Source organism: Chiloscyllium plagiosum, chromosome 5 (assembly GCF_004010195.1).
Source record: "Chiloscyllium plagiosum isolate BGI_BamShark_2017 chromosome 5, ASM401019v2, whole genome shotgun sequence".
NCBI lineage: Eukaryota > Metazoa > Chordata > Chondrichthyes > Orectolobiformes > Hemiscylliidae > Chiloscyllium > Chiloscyllium plagiosum.
In genome coordinates this window covers 46,729,095-46,748,015 of record NC_057714.1, presented here as the reverse complement: position 1 = coordinate 46,748,015, position 18,921 = coordinate 46,729,095, and the positions used below count along the sequence as shown (strand labels likewise).

Below are 18,921 nucleotides of genomic sequence, written 5' to 3'. Positions count from 1 at the left end.
GAGGGCTTGGAGGCCCTCGTCATGGCGGATGGAGATGTAGAGGGATTGGACATCCATGGTGAAGATGAGGCATTGGGGGCTGGGGAAACAGAAGTCTTGGAGGAGGTGGAGGGGGTGGACGGTCTGCTGTGATTAACAACATTTAGACTTTGCTTCATGAGCCATGTCCAGACAGAAACTATGGCATAACAAAAACAAAATATTGTATTGAAAAACTCAGCAGGACTGGCAGAATCTGCAGAGGGATATAGATCCAATATTTTAAGATCGGTATGACTCTTGTTTGGAACTGACCGTTGTACATTAATACAAGGAGGTTGGACAAGTATACAAAAAGAACATAGCTGCAATAATACAAGACATCTGGCGTATTGGGGGCAAATTGTTTCCATATTTGAAGTGTAGGATATGCTTTTGTTGGAGATGATACAGCAAAGGTTCACTTGATTGGTTTTTGGTATGAGGATTGTCCCTAAACAAGAGACCAAGTAAATGAGCCAATATTCTTGAGCTTAGAAGAATGAGAGATGGTCTCTTTGAAGCATATGGGATTCTATGATGAAAGGTGTGTAACACATATACTAGATTGGCACATATTTTCCAATGGCCAGATGATCACATTTAAACATCGATGGGAATTGTGCAGGGGACAATGCAGAACCCCCATTTAAAGGCTTTGCTCAGGAACTTGGAGAATCCACTCAATAATTCCCCTATGTTTGGAACCCAATGAAAGCATCTCTTTAAAAATCAGAGAATTCAGAGGGTTCCACTAATATTAAGTAAAATGTTCCTCAGGATAAGTTAAGACTATTAAATACCTAGTCTATCTCCTGCCTAACTATTAAACTGAAGTCCCAATCTCTCTCTAAAATCCAACTACATAAACTTCTTCCAAACCATCAATACGCCTCAACCATTACCATCAACCACCACTGCTCAGCACTAGTTCCACCAAAACTGATATCATCCACTCACCTTCATCTACCCTAACACCATCGCCTAACGAGCCCCCTTGCTATATAATCTTCTATCCACTTGGCGCCTTATCTCCTACCCAGCCAGCATCTGAGCTCTCCAGAACACTAATCTCACATATCTCAGACAATTATCCATTAGGTTGGTTTTCACTCAGCACAGAAGGATCAAGGTGCCAGTTCAGAAGAACCAGGACGAAGGCTTCTCCTAGCAGACGTAATCAAGTTGTGGGTTCATGGAAACCAATCATCCGATTCAAAGCATTTTAGTTTATCGAGCTTCTGGGGCAGAAGTTGTCAGGTCGCTAGAACAGAAAAACACGTAAGCCTAGTATGCAAGGTTCATGCCAGTGGACTCGGAAAGGAATCATAAAACTGTTCCTGTAGTCTAATGAGAAAAAAAAACTGGGTAGAGTCAATTAAGTAAAAATCTAAAGGGTTGAAACAGGAGTGAAGTTTCTCTGGAATTAGTGTATGTGCAAAAGAATGGCCTTGGGAAACAGATTGAAACTTTTGTGGTATGTGATAAGATACGTAAACTTACTTGTAGTTTTCTTTTCCCTTAGTGTAACAAACTTATGTTTGTTGTTAAAAACACCTACACAGCCTTCTGTGAATATTTTCCAATGACTAACCGCCACATTAACCAACTGGATAAATTAAACACATGATTGCTTGATCCAGGTTTCATTTTGGGAACCAGCATGTTCAGTATTTCCCGAGAAACAGCTTCCTGTGGTATTCCAAGTCACTCGGTTTATAGTTTCTTGCCATTTGTGGCATATATTAATGATTTAATTGAACACATCTTTCAAAATGTCATGCGTGGGATACAGGTGTTGCTGAAAATGCCAATACTGCTTTTCAATCTCTAATTATCCTTTAGGAGATAGTTAGGTGCCGTTTTCAATTGCTGCTGTCTATCTGGTTTAGGTATACTGAGTGCTGCGGACAAAAGTATTACAGGATTTTGACCCAATGACACTGAAGGAATAGTGATACATTAAGTCAGTATAGTCTGCAGCTTGGAGAGGAACTTTCAGGTTGCATTCCCATCATGCTACTGTCCTGTCCTTCTTGATGGGAGTGTTTGACGGTTTGGAAGCTGGTTTCTAACTAACATTGGTGAACTTCTGCTATGCATAATCAAGATTAAGCTTGATAGAGTTTTGATTACGGCTCCCACTTATGTTTTTACATTGTAAGAAATTTTGCCACAATTGTTAAAATAAGCATAGAAATACTTAGGAATTAATATGCATAGCATTAGATCATCTCAGAGACAAACACTCCCTGGAAACATGAAGGTTTCTTGGTTCAGGCTTTATGTTGGCATTCCTACGTTGGTCGGGCAGGACCTCATATACCCACTTAACCATGCAAGCATTTACAAAGAACCAGGAAATGACCCCCAATACAGTGCCAAATAAACAGCTGGTCTCAAGCTAAGTGATAGACAGAGGGAGGATGGTGATCATCTTGACATCTGGGTTCCTGTCCTATATTCATTGGTTAGAAAACACAAATGATTGACAGTGTAAACTACCACATCCCCAGAAGTAAAAATGTATGTTAGTGCTAGTTAGGCAGCTGCCTTCTTCAGATGAAATATGGACCATGAATGTTGCAGGAAGACCTAGGGGAAAAGTTCCCCAATACTCTTGGTAGAGAGCAAGATGCTACCATCATTAGCTACTGAAATCTGTACATTGTGCCAACTGTCTAGTCATCCTCATATGAATTAACTACCCTCACCTGTCATGGATTGTGTCCTTTAACTAGCTCAGGCAATTATATCTAAACTGATGCTTCTTAATAAATGCTTAAAATGACTTAAGCATAGTCAATTGCCTAACTCAGTACCTGTGGCCTTTGAATCCGAAATCTTACCAGTTCCAAGTTTAGATCACCGCAGTAATGAAATTTTGAGTGGAATAGTCCTGACAGATCATCAGTCAGTGACTGCTGTATGGTATCCATGTTGAGAGCATGTTTTATCACTTCACTGATGCTGCGGAGTTAATTCATGTGGCAATAACTGGGCAGATTGTATTTGTCCTGCTTTTTAGACAGGAGATATCTAAGCAATTTTCTGTTTTGTCAGATGAATGCCAGTGTTATAGCTGGACTGGATTAGCTTCACTAGAGGCATAACCAGTTTCAGAACGCAAATATTCAGTACTACAACATAGCCTTTGCTGTAACCACTTCACTACACAACTTGACATGGTGTGAATTGAATTGGCCAAAGATTACCTTTGTCATAGTGGAGAACTCAGGAGGAGATCAGCACTGCAGGTAGTTGAAGTGCTTTTTGCATTCTCATGCTGGATTGGAATCATAACAAGAACAACAAATTGACAAGGCAACTTTATGCATTCCTGATGCCACTCTTGGCATGCTCTTCTACATTCCTCAATGAGCCAGAGAAAGTTCAAGGTATTACAGAAGACATTTGGCAAAACAACAGAAATGGCTAATCACAGTTTTGATGATCCCTGGGCTTTAAACTGTTACATTTATTTTGAATTTATTCCATTTATCTCAGCGATAGTGCCAAATACAATGGATATTGGCAAGATATTCAGCTTTCTTTTCAAGAATTATTCATCTTTACAGAAATTGTATGACACATTTCTGCATTGGTACAAAGTTTAAGGATTTACTGCAGTTTTATGTAAATCAAATGAAAAATTGTAGATTTATTTTCTGGATGTAGGTAGAACAACAAAAGGAGGAGACAAATATCTTCCTTTTTGCATTCAATTGCAATGTCACTAACTCCAATTGGGGCTCAACCATTGTGACAGCCAAGATCAGCAAGTATGGAGCAGAGGGATTATGGCAGTTATTCATTTTCTCCATTATGAAGTCTCAGAGCATGAGCACATAACCCAGATGGATACAAAAATGTCTTTACTCCGAAAGGAACAGTGGCTTCTCATACTAATTTGCAGAATGCTTCGATTTGTTATCCAGAAATGTACTAGTCATCCCATGACTTTACTTTGTTTCTTAAACTGAAAGGAGTGTGAGTCTTCAAACAGATCGCAGTGACTGTGTATAAATATTAAAACTGTTTTTCAATACACAACTCAGATATAAGTACAGAAATGCAGTAATGCATAATATTGAGATTCAGACTTCATTTGATACCTGAAGCCCATCAGCTATTCATTTTTGCAGAATACTGCAAATCTCTATTCCTCACTCACTAAATACAATGTATTAAAAATGGACTTTGAAATAAAATGGAAGAGCAGAGCCCTTCAAATCTGTTGCTCTTTAACATCCTTACTCTAGATGTCAGGGAAGCTACTTGAAACATCCAATATAGTCTGACAATATCACAACCAGCAATCCCACAGGAGGAAGAGAAACAAGCCACTATTACTTATGTCATTAATACTTAGAAACTTCTACCTGTATTTATCTCAGTACATTACTTCATTTCGAAATGCAATTCTACCATGCTGTTTCATGACAACTAGAATTCTTGGGCATGGACTCTTATTGATCTTCACAAGGAAAATAAGCTGCAACAAAACGTGAGTTACATTCTAACTATCAAATAGGCAAACTTCTCGCATTGCAAAAGATCATCAGGATTCTGGTCAAGTTCTCCTCAGAGAGAAGCACAGGAAGATGTTTTTCCATGCATGCAGAGAGTTATGATACAGAATGCCTAACTAAAAGAGTGCGTTAAATAAATTTAATGATAACGTTCATGAAGGAACTAGATAATACTAACACAGGAGAAATTTTCAGACTATTAGTAACAGAGAAGGAACATTTTCCTTTTGGGTTGTGAGATTCAGTGTTGCTAATAAAAATAGTGAGCATGGTTTTCTGATACTTCTGTCTCTTTTGTTTTACTTGTTGCTTTCCTTCTCTCTCATACTATCTTTGCCAACAAAAATCACACACCCTGCACCTGTCCTCCACCCCAACAACTGCATTAGAATCACAGAATCCCTACAGTGTGGAAGCTGGGTATTCGGTGCATTGAATTCACACCAACCCTTGAAAGAGCATCCCACCCAGACCTACCCTATCCCCTGTAACCCTGCATCTCCCATGGCTAATCCACTTAGCCTGCACAGCTCTGGACACTATGGTCAATTTAGCTTGGACAATCCACCTAATCTGCACATCTCTGAACTGCGGGAGGAAACCTGAGCATCCGGAGGAAACCCACACAGACGTGGGGAGAAACCCACACAGACAGTTGCCAAGGTTAGAATCAAAATTTGGTACCTGGTGTTGAGGCAGAAATGCTAACCACTAAGCCATAGTGCCATTCTATGCTGCCTTTCCTGCAGCTGCTGATTATGTTCATTGTATCCCGGCTGGGGCAGTCACAAGGATAGAAGATGCCATCAAATAGCAAGTGCACACACTGGAAAACAAGATTATTTACACACCCTCTCCTTTCTATAGACTGCTTTATTCCCTCAAGCAAAGGGGTATCTTTGCACCATTTCACCTTCTGTCAATAAGATAGTGGTTCTGCCCTACCAGCATTAAACGTTAATAACCACGCATCCTCTAAATCTGCTTGATCCAAATACACAGAGGAACCTCAATTATCCAAAGGACACAGGTATGCAGTATTTCTGGATGTAGGTTTGCTCGCTGAGCTGGAAGGTTCATTTTCACATGTTTCATCACCATACTAGGTAACATCTTCAGTGAGCCTCCTGACGAAGCTCACTGCTTTCTATTTATACGTTTGGGTTTCTTTGGGTTGCTGATGTCATTTCCTGTAGTAAACAGGATACATGAACATCAACTAGCCACAAAACAACATGACCCTCTTTCACTAGTATCCTTACGCACACATGAGGAAGGACACCACTTCAACTGGGACAACACATCTATCCTAGGACAAGCCAAACAGAGACAGGCACGGGAATTCCTAGAAGCATGGCATTCCAACCGGAACTGTATCAACAAACACTGACTTTGACCTGATCTAACACCCCCTGAGAAAAACAGGAAATGACATCATACAGGAAATGACATCACCAACCCAAAGAAACCCAAACATATAAATAGAAAGCAGGAATCATCAGCAGTGCTTCATCCGGAAGCTCACTGAAGAGATTACCTAGTATGGTGACGAAACATCTGAAAGTGAACCTTCTAGCTTAGTGAGCAAACCTACATCCAGAACCTCAACCTAAGCTACAAAGCTTCTCAAAACTCGCTAGGCAGTATTTCATTCAGTTAATCAAATTCTGGATAATTGTATGGCGGATAACCTTGTGATCTTGCCAGATAATCCGATATTTGGATAAAAAAAAGGTTCCTCTGCACTGTTGCACACACACAACACCACAGCAAACAGAGTAGTTTAGAGAAAAGGTATCTGCAGTAACAAAACAAAATCCCCAGTTTTTCCTTCATCCGAAACAATCAACCTCTAAAATTTGCTAAAGAGCATGACACACTTCCATATATTGTTATTTTAAAGAAAAAAAAGCATTGGTACTGATATAAAGAACAGGTCACATACCTGTGTTGCAGAAAACCTATGAAGGGAGCAACCCCAGTTCCAGGACCCACCATGATAATAGGAGCTGCCGTAACAGCAGGTAGATGGAAAAATGGGTTTTGCCGACTGAAGATAGATGCCTGCAGAAAAAAGTTTATTCAGTAGTTCAACATCCAGAAGATCAATTCCAGAATTTGAAATAAAATGTATGAGAAGAATTTTAAACAAAAAAAATTATTTCCAAGACAGTGAGACTGATTTTGGAAGGGGGTGGGAGAGCTGGGTGGGTGTGGAGTTTCCTGCTGTTGGAGGAAATGCTGGATTGAGTCCTCCAAGCTTGCTCTGCCATTCAAAATGATGATGACTGATCATCTATCTCAACACCATATTCCCGCTTTCTCCCCCTGCCCTGACATCTTTAAAATCTCAATGCTGGATTTCTGGCATGTCCCCACCTTGGACCATTTCAGAATGGTGAGAACAGTAACCATTTATTCCCCTTAATATTAAGGCCATAGTGAATACCAACTGTATTACTGCAGTTAGCAGTTCACCCACTGAAACAAAATCCTAGCTGGTAAATGGAAATAGCCTCATGGCATCAGACTGGGTGATCCAGCACTCCAACTAACAATAATCATCATGATTTGGAGGTGCCGGTGTTGGACTGGGACGTACAAAATTACAAATCACACAAGACCAGGTTATAATCCATCAGGTTTATTTGGAAGCACTAGCTTTCGGAGCGCTGTTCCTTCATCAGGTGGTTGTAGAGTATAAGATTGTAAAACACAGAATTTATAGCAAAAATTTACAGTGTGATGTAACTGAAATTATATGTTGAAAAAAACCTGGATTGTTTGTTAAATCTCTCATCTTTTAGAATGGGCATGTAGGTTTTAGTTGTTTCATAAAAATATTCTGGATTTTTTTTAAAATTACATTCTCATGTGAATGTTAACAATAGTGCTAGGTCAGCTCAGGTAATGCATTGAAGATGTGAGGTGCCCCATGAGAGGCTGTGTCCCAATGTTCTGACTGATTCTAATCTTAAAAAAAGGGATTTACAGAATCCTGCATGGATTATTGCAGTTTTTGAGCAAAATAAAATTCTAAAAGTACAAATTCACCCCATAAACATATGTGGGTGTGCGCACGGTGGGGGGGGGGTATGACTGTCTGTGAGAGTGTGTTTGTGTGTGTGTGTTTGTGTGTATGTATGTGAGTGCAAGTGCGAGTGTAAAGGGCTGTAAATCTCTGAGAAGGTGCGTGAGTGTACGTGTGAGCATACAAGAGAAGATCTGCACGAGTCGGTGTCTGTCTGGTGCAGTGGGGTCACCTGTAGTGGGACTTGAACCCAACGTCCCAGTTAAGGCCATCCCCACGGGACTGAACTTGGCTATAAGCCTCTGCTCGGCCACTTTGCATTGTTGCCCGTCCCAAAGTCCGCCTTGAAGGATGGTCACCCAAAGGTCTGAGGTCGAATGTCCTAGACCGCTGAAGTGTTCTCTGACTGGGTGGGAACACTCCTGTCTGTTGATTGTTGTGCAGTGTCCATTCATCCATTGCCGGAGCCTCTGCCTAGTGTCAGCAATAGACCATGCTTCACGGAATCCTTACCCGCAGCATAGGAGATAGACAATGTTGGCTGAGTCACACGAGTACCTGTCACATGATGTCCCCACATCTAATGGTGGTATCCGTGTCGACACTCTGACATGTCTTGCAGCATCTACTGTGACAAAGTTGTATGGTGTTGGCTTGAAAGCCGGGCAGCTTACTGTGGACAACGATCTGTTTGAGGTTTGGGGATTGTTTAAAAGGTGAGAAGTGGAGGTGTGGGGAAGGTCTTGGCGAGGTGTTCATCCTCATTGGTAATGTGTTGCAGGCTGCAATGAACATGCCACAGTTTTTCAGCTCCTAGGAAGTACTGGACATTGAAGGGTTCGCTGTTGGCTGCAGCTCATGTCTGTCTCCTGAGGAGGTCATTATGGTTTCTCACTGTGGCACTTCGGAACTGGTGGTCGATGAGTTGAGCATCATACCCACTTCTTATGAGGGCATCCCTGAGTACTTCCAAGTGCTCGTCATGATCCTCCTCACCTGAACAGATCCTCTCTCATACACAAGTTCTCCCTCATACGCTCACACATACACTCCCACACTCAGACGCACCCTCTCAGACTTATACCCCTTTACAGTCACACAGACACTCATACCTACCCCCCCCCCACATACACACACCCACAATACGTTTGTGAGGTAAAGTTTTACTTGCAGAATTACATTTTATTTTGCTCAAAACACGCATGAATCCACATAAGAGTCTGTAAATCCCTTTTTTAGATTAGAATCAGTCTGAACATTGGGGCACAGACAGCCTCACACCTTCAATGCATTATCTGGGCCGACACGGTACCTATTGTGAAAGTCCACTTGAGAATGCAATTTTAAAAAAGTTCTGGAATTTACATACGAAAGAACTGAAACCAATATGTTCATTGTAAAAGATGAGAGACTTAACAAACAATCCAGGTCTTTTCAATATATGATTTCAGTTATGTCACACTGTAAACTTTTGCTATAAATCCTGTGTCTTATGATCTTATACTCCACAACCAATTGATGAAGGAGCAGTGCTCTGAAAGCTAGTGCTTCCAAATAAACCTGTTGGACTATAACTTGATCGTGTTGTTTGAATAATAACCGTCGCATCCTCCACCCTCCCATCGGTGGCTGCATGGGATTGCAAGATGGTCATGGCTGCGGTCACAGCTAGCTCTGTGGTAGGAATTTCCCTCTGCATTGGCAAACACTTTTATTTTAACATTTTCAGACGGCATCTCTATCTTGAAGTGCCATTGCATTCTCCTGTCTAAAATCAGACATTCCAATTGCCAAAGTTCAGTGTGCCCATCCTTCCAGTGCTGATCGGTCTCCTATTGGCCCGCTCGAAGCTCATTAGGCCTAACTGTAAAGGGAGGCAGCCAGTTAATGGATCACCATCTTCCAGGGTCCCACTGCTGGTAGCTCCAGACTCTAGACCATTATTTAGTCCAGTACCAAGATTGGGGCTTTGGAATCCAGTCAAATATTTTTGGTTCCCATCTTCTGTACATCTGACCAGTCTAAACCAGTGGTCTGCTGATACCAAAGCAAACTGAAGCTGGGCCTGGGAGGGGGTGCAGAAAATTATGAGGAACCAGATGAGACCACTACACTTTTGTCTCAATCTGGTCAAGGACTAGTATCAATTTCTTTTTAAATCAAAGGAGGTAAAAATTTGAGATTTCCAGCATTTGCTGAGAGAATAATGCCAAAAGATTCCACAGTACTGAATAAATAAATCTTTGTTACATCAGTTTAAGAGGAAAGCAATTTCATACTCCCTGTGCATCCAGAACTAACAGGATAGATATGGGTTAACAAATAAACTGTGATTGTACACCCTACAGAGCACATCAAATAGCAGATACAATAAAGACAGGTCACAAGGATTTCTCAGCAACCCACAGGCTGTTAGTGTCACAGTGGGTCACATTGGTCTCATTAAAATTTTGCCTCCTTCACAATGGGTTCCAATTCTTTGATTTTGATGATCCAGCCTTGAAATTGCCTCAAAAGCAACTTCAACTCAAACTGCTCAGTAATTGCTCACTTTCCAGTATTCAAATCTCTCCTGAGACCATGTCCCACTGGGCTCTCAGAAACAGCACTTCTGTTTCTAATTGCCAGCACAAGTCTGGCTCTTATGTAGACAACTAGGTGGTACTGCCCTAGATTTCGCAGGAATCCAGTCTCTCTGTATCAGCTACAGCAAGCAAGTACTGGGCATGGACTTTCTTCACCCTCAGCTACCAAATGACATGTGGGACTCCAATAAACCCTGAAGAAGGAAATCAGGAGGGTAAAAAGGAGGCAAGAGATAGCCTTGGCTGAGAAGATTAGGGTGAATCCAAAGAAGTTAAGTTTATTAAAGGAAAAAGAATAATGAGAGACAGAATAGAACCTCAAGGAACAAAGTAGTCACGTACGTATAGAACTGCAGGAGATGGACGGGGTCCTCAATGAATCCTCCTGTGTTTACTGTGAAGAAAGAGATGAAGACCTGTGAACTTGGGCAGGTTAGTGGCCATATCTTGGGGACAGTCCACATCGCAGTAAAGGAGATGGTGGATGTATTAGAATGTACGAAGGTGGATAGATTTCCTGGTCCTGACCAGATATATCCAAGAACACTGCAAGAGGCTAGAGACGAAATTGCGGTGGCCACAGCTGATATTTTTGCATCATCATTAGCCACAGGTGAGGTCCTGAAAGACTGGAGGGTAGCGAATGTTGTGCCCTTATTTAACAAGGGCTGCAAAGAAAAATATGGGAGCTGTAGTCCAGTAAGCCTAACATCTGTGGTAGGTAAGTTACTTAAGGTTCTGAGAGATAAGATATACATGCATTTGGAAAGACCGGGTTTAATTAGGAACAGCCAGCATGGCTTTGTGCATGGGAGATCATGCTTTACAAATTTGTTAGAATTCTTTGATGAAGAAGTGACCAGGAAGGTTGACGACAGCAGGACGGTAGATGTAGTCCATGGATTTCAGTAAGGCCTTTGATAAGGTTCCAAGTGGTAGGCTGCTCTGGAAGGTTAGATTGCGTGGAATTCAGGGAGAGCTGGCAAAGTGGATACACAATTGCCTTGATGGTAAGAAGCAGAGGGTAATAGTGGAAGAATGCTTGTCGGACTGGAGGCCTGTGACTAGTGGAGTGCCTCAGGGATCAGTGCTGGGTCCATGACTGTTTGTTATCTATATCAACGATATGGATGAGAATGTACAAGGTATGATTAGTAAGTTTGCAAGTGACACTAAAATAAGCGGTATCGTGGACAGTGAGGAAGGTTAAGAGAAATGGCAGCAGGACCTTGATCAGCTGGGGACAAAGAAATTGCAAATGGAGTTCAGTATAGATAAGCATGAGGTCTTGCATTTTGGAAAGTCAAATCAAAGTAGGAGCTTCATGGTAAATAGAGTAAGTTTGCAAGTGACACTAAAATAAGTGGTATCGTGGACAGTGAGGAAGGTTAAGAGAAATGGCAGCAGGACCTTGATCAGCTGGGGAGTGGACAAAGAAATTGCAAATGGAGTTCAGTATAGATAAGCATGAGGTCTTGCATTTTGGAAAGTCAAATCAAAGTAGGAGCTTCATGGTAAATAGTGTGGCCTTAAGGAACAGAGGGACTTTGAAGTTCAGGTGGACAGTTTTCTGAAAGTGGAGTCACAGATAGACAGGGCAGTGAAGAAAACTTTTGACACACTGGCCTTCAAGAGTCAGGGCATTGAGTATAGAAGTTGGGAAATTATGTTGCAGTTGTACTGGACGTTGGTGAGTCCACACTTGGAATATTGTGTTCAGTTGTGGTTACCTTGCTATAGGAAGGATGTTGTTAAACTGGAAAAAGAGTGCAGAAGAAATTTATAATGAGGTTGCCAGGACCCAAGGGACTGAGTTATGAGGAGAGGTTAGACAAGCTCAGACTGTTTTCTTCAGAGTGTAGGAGACGGAGGGGGTATCTTACAGAAGTGTATAGGATCATGACAGGCACGAATAGGGTGAATGCACTCACTCTTTTTCCAAGGTTTGGGGAAATAGAGGGCTGGACGGCATTGGTTTAAGGTTAGAGGGGAAAGAATAAAAGGGAACCTATGGGGCAATGCTTTTACACAGAGGGTGGTACGCATATGGAATAAACTGCCAGTGGAAGTGGCTGAGGCGTGTACATTATCAACATTTAAAAGGCATTTGGACAAAATACATGGATGGGAAAGGTTCAGAAGGATATGGGCTAAGTGTAGGGAAATGGAGTTAGTATGGATGGATGTTTTGGTCAGCATGGACCAGTTTGGGCCAAAGGACCTACCTCCGTGCTTTATGACTCTAATGACTTGAAGCCCAAGTTATCCAGCGCTGAAAGCATCACTTTAATTGTAGGAGATAGGTTTATTGGCTGTTCCTGCCTCTCCAACAAAGAATCAGTGACTTACCACTGCCTTCTGTTTCTCTCAAGCTCTTGCTGTTTGAAGACTGCCGACAGCACTTCTACTGCCTGGACGTCGTCAACTCTTTCCAAACACCTGAACTGATCAGCCTAAAAAAGGTAGCAACCCTCTGTTTCAGATGCTTTCACATCACTGACCTGGTTCCATGGACAACTTGTCATGCCCATATCCATAATGCAGACACACTATTCCCTTTCAATGACTGGGTCTGTCAGCAGTTTAAAAAAGTAAATAAGGGCACAGAGCACATGTATCCTGTCATGTTGCTGCTCTGTGTAAGGGTTGTACTCCTAGCATAGCAGGAAGTGGAGCTCTTCACTGGAGCTTTAAACAAACTTAGTTTGCATTTTGCAACAAAGATTGCAAATTTATTTCAACAGTCTAATGAAAAACAGAGTTAACAAGAATATCACTGCCAAACTGAGTCAGAATATAGTGCACTGGAGGCAAGGCTTCACTTTCAGGTGTTATCAAATGCTACGTACCTGTGGCAATTCAAAGCCATTCGACAAACAGTCACCAATTATAGTTTCGTTCTCACAGTTTTGAAGCATTGGTGTAACTTGCTGTGCCAGCCAACCTGTACATACTCCTCTTCGATCTACAGGCTTCTCCGGGCAGGACGGGAACTCCACAATATTGAAAACAAAATGAAGTTTACCAGGATGATACTTGGGTGAACTGTAAAGAAATTTTAAATATAGAACTGAGTATCCGATACAAGAATGTAAATTACTGGAAAACCTCTTCATTGTAGATATACAATCCCTTTACAGGTCCATCCCCCATCAGGATAGTTGCAGGGCTCCCTGCTTTTTCCTGGAAAAATGAGCTGAGCCATCCCCACACACCACCACCCTCTTCCATCTGACCAAGCTTGTCCTAGAATCACAGAATCCCTACAGTGTGGAAGCAGACTATTCGCTCCATCGAGTCCACATCAACCCTCCATGTAGCCCATCCTATCCCTGCAACCCTGCAATTACCATGGCTAATCCACTTGGCCTGCACATCCCTATGGGAAATTTGCATGCTCAATCTACATAACCTGCATATCCTTGGACTCTGGGAGGAAACTGGCGCACTCAGAGGAAACCCATGCAGACATGGAGAGGATGTCTGTGTGGAGTTCACACAGCTGCTGGAGGCTGGAATCGAACCTGGGTCCCTGGTACAGTGAGGTAGCGATGCTAACTACTGAGCCACCATTTCACCCTGAACAATTTCTCTTAACTCTTCTCACTTTCTTAAGGTCAAGGGGTGGCCAAGGGTACCCACATGGGCCCCAGTTACACCTGTCGCTGTGCGAGGTACACTCCTTGTTCTAGCCCTACTCCAGCCCCCACCCACAACCCTTTCTCCAGTATATTGATGACATTGGTACCGCTTCACACACTCATCGGGAATTGAGAAAGCTTATCTATTTTGCTTCCAATTTCCATCCTGCTCTCACCTTCATCTGCTCCATCTACGACTCCTCCCCTTCCTTGAAATCGGTTTCCATTTCTGGAGACAGGCTGGCCACTGGTATCCGTTACAACCCAACCGACTCCCACAGTTACCTTTACTACACACCCTCACACCCTGCTTCCTATAAAGACTCGATTCCATTTTCCCAGTTCCACTGTCTCCAGCACGTTTGTTCTGATGATGCTAACTTTGATAAGGGAGCCTTCGAAATGTCTACCTCCTTCCTCAACCGAGGATTTCCCAGCAGTGGTCGACAGGAACCTCAGTTGGGTCCAGCTGTTCTCCCGCACATCAGCCCTCACTCCTCTCATCCCTCCTCCAACTGTCCTCACCTACCACCCCACTAGCATCCACATCCAGAGGATCATTAGCTATCATTTCGGCCACCTCCAGCAGGACGCCACTCCTAGACACATTTCTATGCACACCAGTGTCAACCTTCCACAACGACCATTTCCTCCACGGCACCCTGCTCCACTCTTCCTACACTCCTTTTACGAGCTAGGAAACCCCACGGCACCTTTCCCTGCAATCGCAGAATGTATAACACTTGTCCATCTACTTCCTCCCTCCTCACCATCCAAGGCACGAAACATACCTTCCAGGTGAAGCAGCGATTTATTCACTCAATCTAGTCTACAGTATTGGCTGCTCACAATGTGGTCTACTCTACACTGGGGAAACAAAGCATAGATTGGGTGACCACTTCGCAGAACACTTATGTCCTGCCTGCAAAAAGACCTTGAGCTTCCAGTTGCCTGCCACTTTAACACACCAACCTGTTCCCTGGCCAACATCTCAGGCTTGCTGCAGTGCTCCAGCAAAGCTCAGTGCAAGCTGGAAGAGCAACACCTCATTTTCCACTTGGAAACCCTGCAGCCATCTGGACGTAATATTAAGTTTAACAATTTTAGGGCTAGAGCACCTTTCCCCATGCTTTCCCCCACCCCCACACACCAGGTCTAGGCATCACATTGGCTGCTACCACACACTACCCATTGTCAGTCATCAATAGCCCTCATCAGCAGCTAATCATTCCCCAAAAAAAAAAGTGTGGTGCTGGAAAAGCATGTCCAAATCAGGCAGCATCTGATCCCTGATGAACAGCTTATCCTCTAAATGTTGACTCTCCTGCTCCTCAGATGCTGCCTGGCCAGCTGTATTTTTCCAGCACTACACTTTTTGACTGATCTCCAGCATCTGCAATCCTCACTTTCTCCTAGCTATTTATTCCCCAGACTGACCTTTAACCATTCCTTTGTCTGTCCAATTGGTTCTCTCTTTTTGGGCTCTTTTTCCACCCATCGTTTATTCTCCCCCCACCTCCCGTACAGAAACCATCCTTATTCTAGCTACCATAAGCTCTGAAGGGTCACTGCAGTTTGAACATTAAATGATTTCTCTCCACAGATATTGCCAGGTCTGTTGGGATTTTCCAGCAATTTGTTTGTTTTTGTTTCATATATCCAGCAACCGCATTTCTTTTGGACTTTTTTTCAAAAAACTCAGTATTTAATAATGCCCAGTATTGCTCAATACTCAATATCTTGCCTAATTTTGCTTATTCATTTTCCATTTAAAGTACTTATTCACTGGAGCTTAAAAATGTGTCGCTGGAAAAGTGCAGCAGGTCAGGCAATATCAAAGGAACAGGATTCTCCTGCTCCCTGGATGCTGCCCGACCTGCTGCGCTTATCCAGCAACACATTTTCAGCTCTGATCTCCAGCATCTGGAGTCCTCACTTTCTTCTAACTTATTCACTGGAGTCATACAGACAAGATCCATTATTGTTAAATGTCATTAAAATGAACTCCCGAAGGACTGACAGAAAGGATTGTTCTTTTAGGGTACTCACTCTCATATAATAGTGATTGACTGGTTCAGAAAAAAAAAGCTATTTCTAATTTGAACTGTCTTCCATTAAGTGTGATCTAAAGTATACTATTATATTAAATCATGTTTTGTTTCCATTCCATCTCAATTTCTCTCATTAACTGGTGCCAAAACATCCTCTGCTCTAGACAATAGTTGTGAACCTTTGAAGAGCTGTGACTTCCTTTCTGAACTTATCCAGTAATGGATCATCCTTTATGGAGGACCCTAATCGCCCCTCCTACTCAGTGTCACTGATTCACTAAATGCAAATTGCCCATGTCGGGGCTTGAGTCTCTTCAAATATTCTCTGTGGTTTTGCTCCTCACCGGCAACACCTCCACTATTCTGGTCATTATTTTCTCCAGACCAACCAGGATATTGTTGCAGCAGTTTATGAAACAGGTTTTTGATATGTGCATCCACATGTTGCACAAAGTCCACTTGGATTTTTCTTTTAAAAATCTGCTGACCACATGCTCTCAATGTTCCTTTGTGGGAACTTGCTGTACTTTGATTCAAAGTGGTGAATAGCTACCAAATCCCCACTGTCTATAGAATGCATTCGATGGTGGTAGTGGTTATGTGAGAAGGGGCCAGTAAAGTCACTGGCTTTATTATAAAACACACATTCTGCATGTAAAAGGAACATTTGACCAAAAAAAAGCACCAAATCACACAGGATTCACACAATAGCTAGTCTTCCATTTAGTCTCAACTTGAACTCCAGCTCAGTTTATGTAGTTTCAAATTAGCAGATAGAAGTGGAGCAGCAGAGAGCTTTGGAAAGTGAATAGAAGAGGTTTAAAGTTTTGACTACTAATGGTATAGTTGACATTAGTGACGCAAAGGGATTTTGAAATGCACAAGACAACAAAGATAGAAGGAATGCAGAGTTATTGGAGGGTGCGGAAGTTATTAAAGAGATAGGAAAGGACAAGGAGACAAACAGATCTAAACACATTGTATGATCTAATTTAAAAAGTAACAGAGGGACTAGGAGCCAAAATAGTAAAGCAGATAATAGATGTGGTACAGCATGGAGGAACAAGGTATTAGATCACTGAATTCTGGTACAGCTGACAAGATGCAGAGGTCAGATGCACTGTTACCTTGAGCTGCAATTATTCCACAGATATAAATGAGTGACTTGGCAGCAGATAGGCTAAGGCAGTGCAGACATCAGCAAGTTATGAAGATTAAAGGAAGTGGTCTTCATGACAAACTATGGGATTGGAAGTTCAGTTCTGGGTCAAATAGAATGCAGTGATAACAAACAGTAAAGCTAACACAGAACAGGATAGGGATGGGATCAGTGGCAAGAAGAAGGGAGTTTAACTGTAGAAGACAAAGATCTTCCAAACAGTTAATTGTTCAATTCAGTTTAACATGTTCCTTTTTTGTTTGGATATTAAAGCTCATGACTATTGAGGATGATCACGCCTAAGAACAACATCATTCATCACTGCCAACACAATATAAAACATTACCTGGCTGCTGAATAGGATCTAACTTGCAGTTTTGGTAAATGTTCTGAAACAGAAAAGAGATTTTAGAAAACAAAAGTTAGGATGGGAAAGAAAGTAATGTATTAATGTTTAATCTCTCTTATTTGACACTTATAGTTAATTTAATATTAATTTGCCTACAAAAGGAAGTTTTTAGCCATTCTTTGGAGTGATACCTCATGGGAGTTAAGTCATGGGTGAAGAATAGCAATTAACTACCTTAACAAAATAAAGTTTTAAACCATGAAGGATAATATTAAAATAGTAAGCCATGCTGAGACTACATTAATTGGAGAAAGCATTCTGAAGTCTTACATTTGAATTTGCTTAAAAGCAGATAATTCCATATATTCCAAGCAATGAAATATCACTTCACAAAGGCTGCAACTAAAACAGACCTATTGTAGTGTTGAAAAATACATTGTGCATTTTGACCACTTGAGGCTCAAATACACAGATGTCCGAGCAGAGGGAGTCGGATAGGAAAAGAGAATAATTAAAATAGGATCCATCTTTAACAGTTCATCCAGTTATAAATTCTAAAGATTAAACACAGCCATTCTACAGGACTTGTGACACAGTAGTAATGTCCCTTTGGGCCTCAATTTTAACTCCAATTTCAGGATGTGATGGCCAAGAAAGTGTCATAACACATCCAAACCATTTGATAAAAAGTAATAACAGCTACTTTTATCTCAAAGACTTCATGATAAATGATATTTTCAGGTTTCAGACATTAAGAGAATACAGTCTGCTTTCTGCGGAAAGTATTTTAAGACATGCTCAGACTGCGTTAGATACACAAAGGAAATATTCCAGTTCAGGTTTAAAAATAAGAAAGCTTTTCCAAGTATATGCACTCTAACTTTGCAAAAATAACTACCTTAACAAAATAACTACCTTAACAAACCCTCCAAACAAAGACAAAACTTCAAATTTCAGAGAAGGCACATCACTGCACTGCTCATGAATATGATGCTGTCTACGCCCATCTACCAGCTTTCAATGTCCATTCACAATCATCTGTATTCCCACATAGGCAAAAGTGGTCAGGACATTTCAAAGAGGCGATGGCACAATTTGCAATCACAGACAAAGGAAGTCCAATTTCTCTCGTCTAGAGTGAAGAATTGAAAGGTAGTTTTGAGACTTAAACTTGTGCAAGATGAACAACTCCGCAAAAATCAAAATGCACTGACAACCTGCTTCATGCCAAAGAGATGTATAATACACAAAACAACTGTCTTCCAGCACAGTAAACAAGATGCAAGAGAGACAATTAACTAATATTGCACACGATTGAGTTAACTCGTAACCAAACATGCCTTCAGTGATGCTGAGTGGGAAATCTGAACAAATAATCTAAAGGCAGTCTCTCTAGTCGACTGGGTTGAAAAGCACATGGTGTGGAAGTGAGGTGAAAGACCGTCCGAAAGCAAAAAAGTCCTCAGTGAATGCCAGGCAGAAGTGTTGGTGTTATTTCACATAACCAACTGCTGAGAGATTTGGAGAATGAATTATTAACCATCCAACTAGAATC

General features: G+C 41.7%; 1 protein-coding gene across 7 annotated transcripts in view; it reads right to left on the bottom strand.

The window, feature by feature from the left end:
• Window positions 1–18,921, bottom strand: part of mtrr (5-methyltetrahydrofolate-homocysteine methyltransferase reductase) — a 93,545-nt gene that overhangs the window by 32,137 nt on the left and 42,487 nt on the right. For all 7 annotated transcript variants that reach the window (XM_043689981.1, XM_043689985.1, XM_043689983.1 and 4 more), the window contains 3 exons: window positions 17,364–17,406; window positions 13,016–13,211; window positions 6,496–6,614 (listed from right to left, as the gene is read on the bottom strand). In XM_043689981.1, coding sequence (XP_043545916.1) covers window positions 6,496–6,614; window positions 13,016–13,211; window positions 17,364–17,406 — 358 coding nt within the window. The remainder of the gene's footprint in view (window positions 1–6,495; window positions 6,615–13,015; window positions 13,212–17,363; window positions 17,407–18,921) is intronic.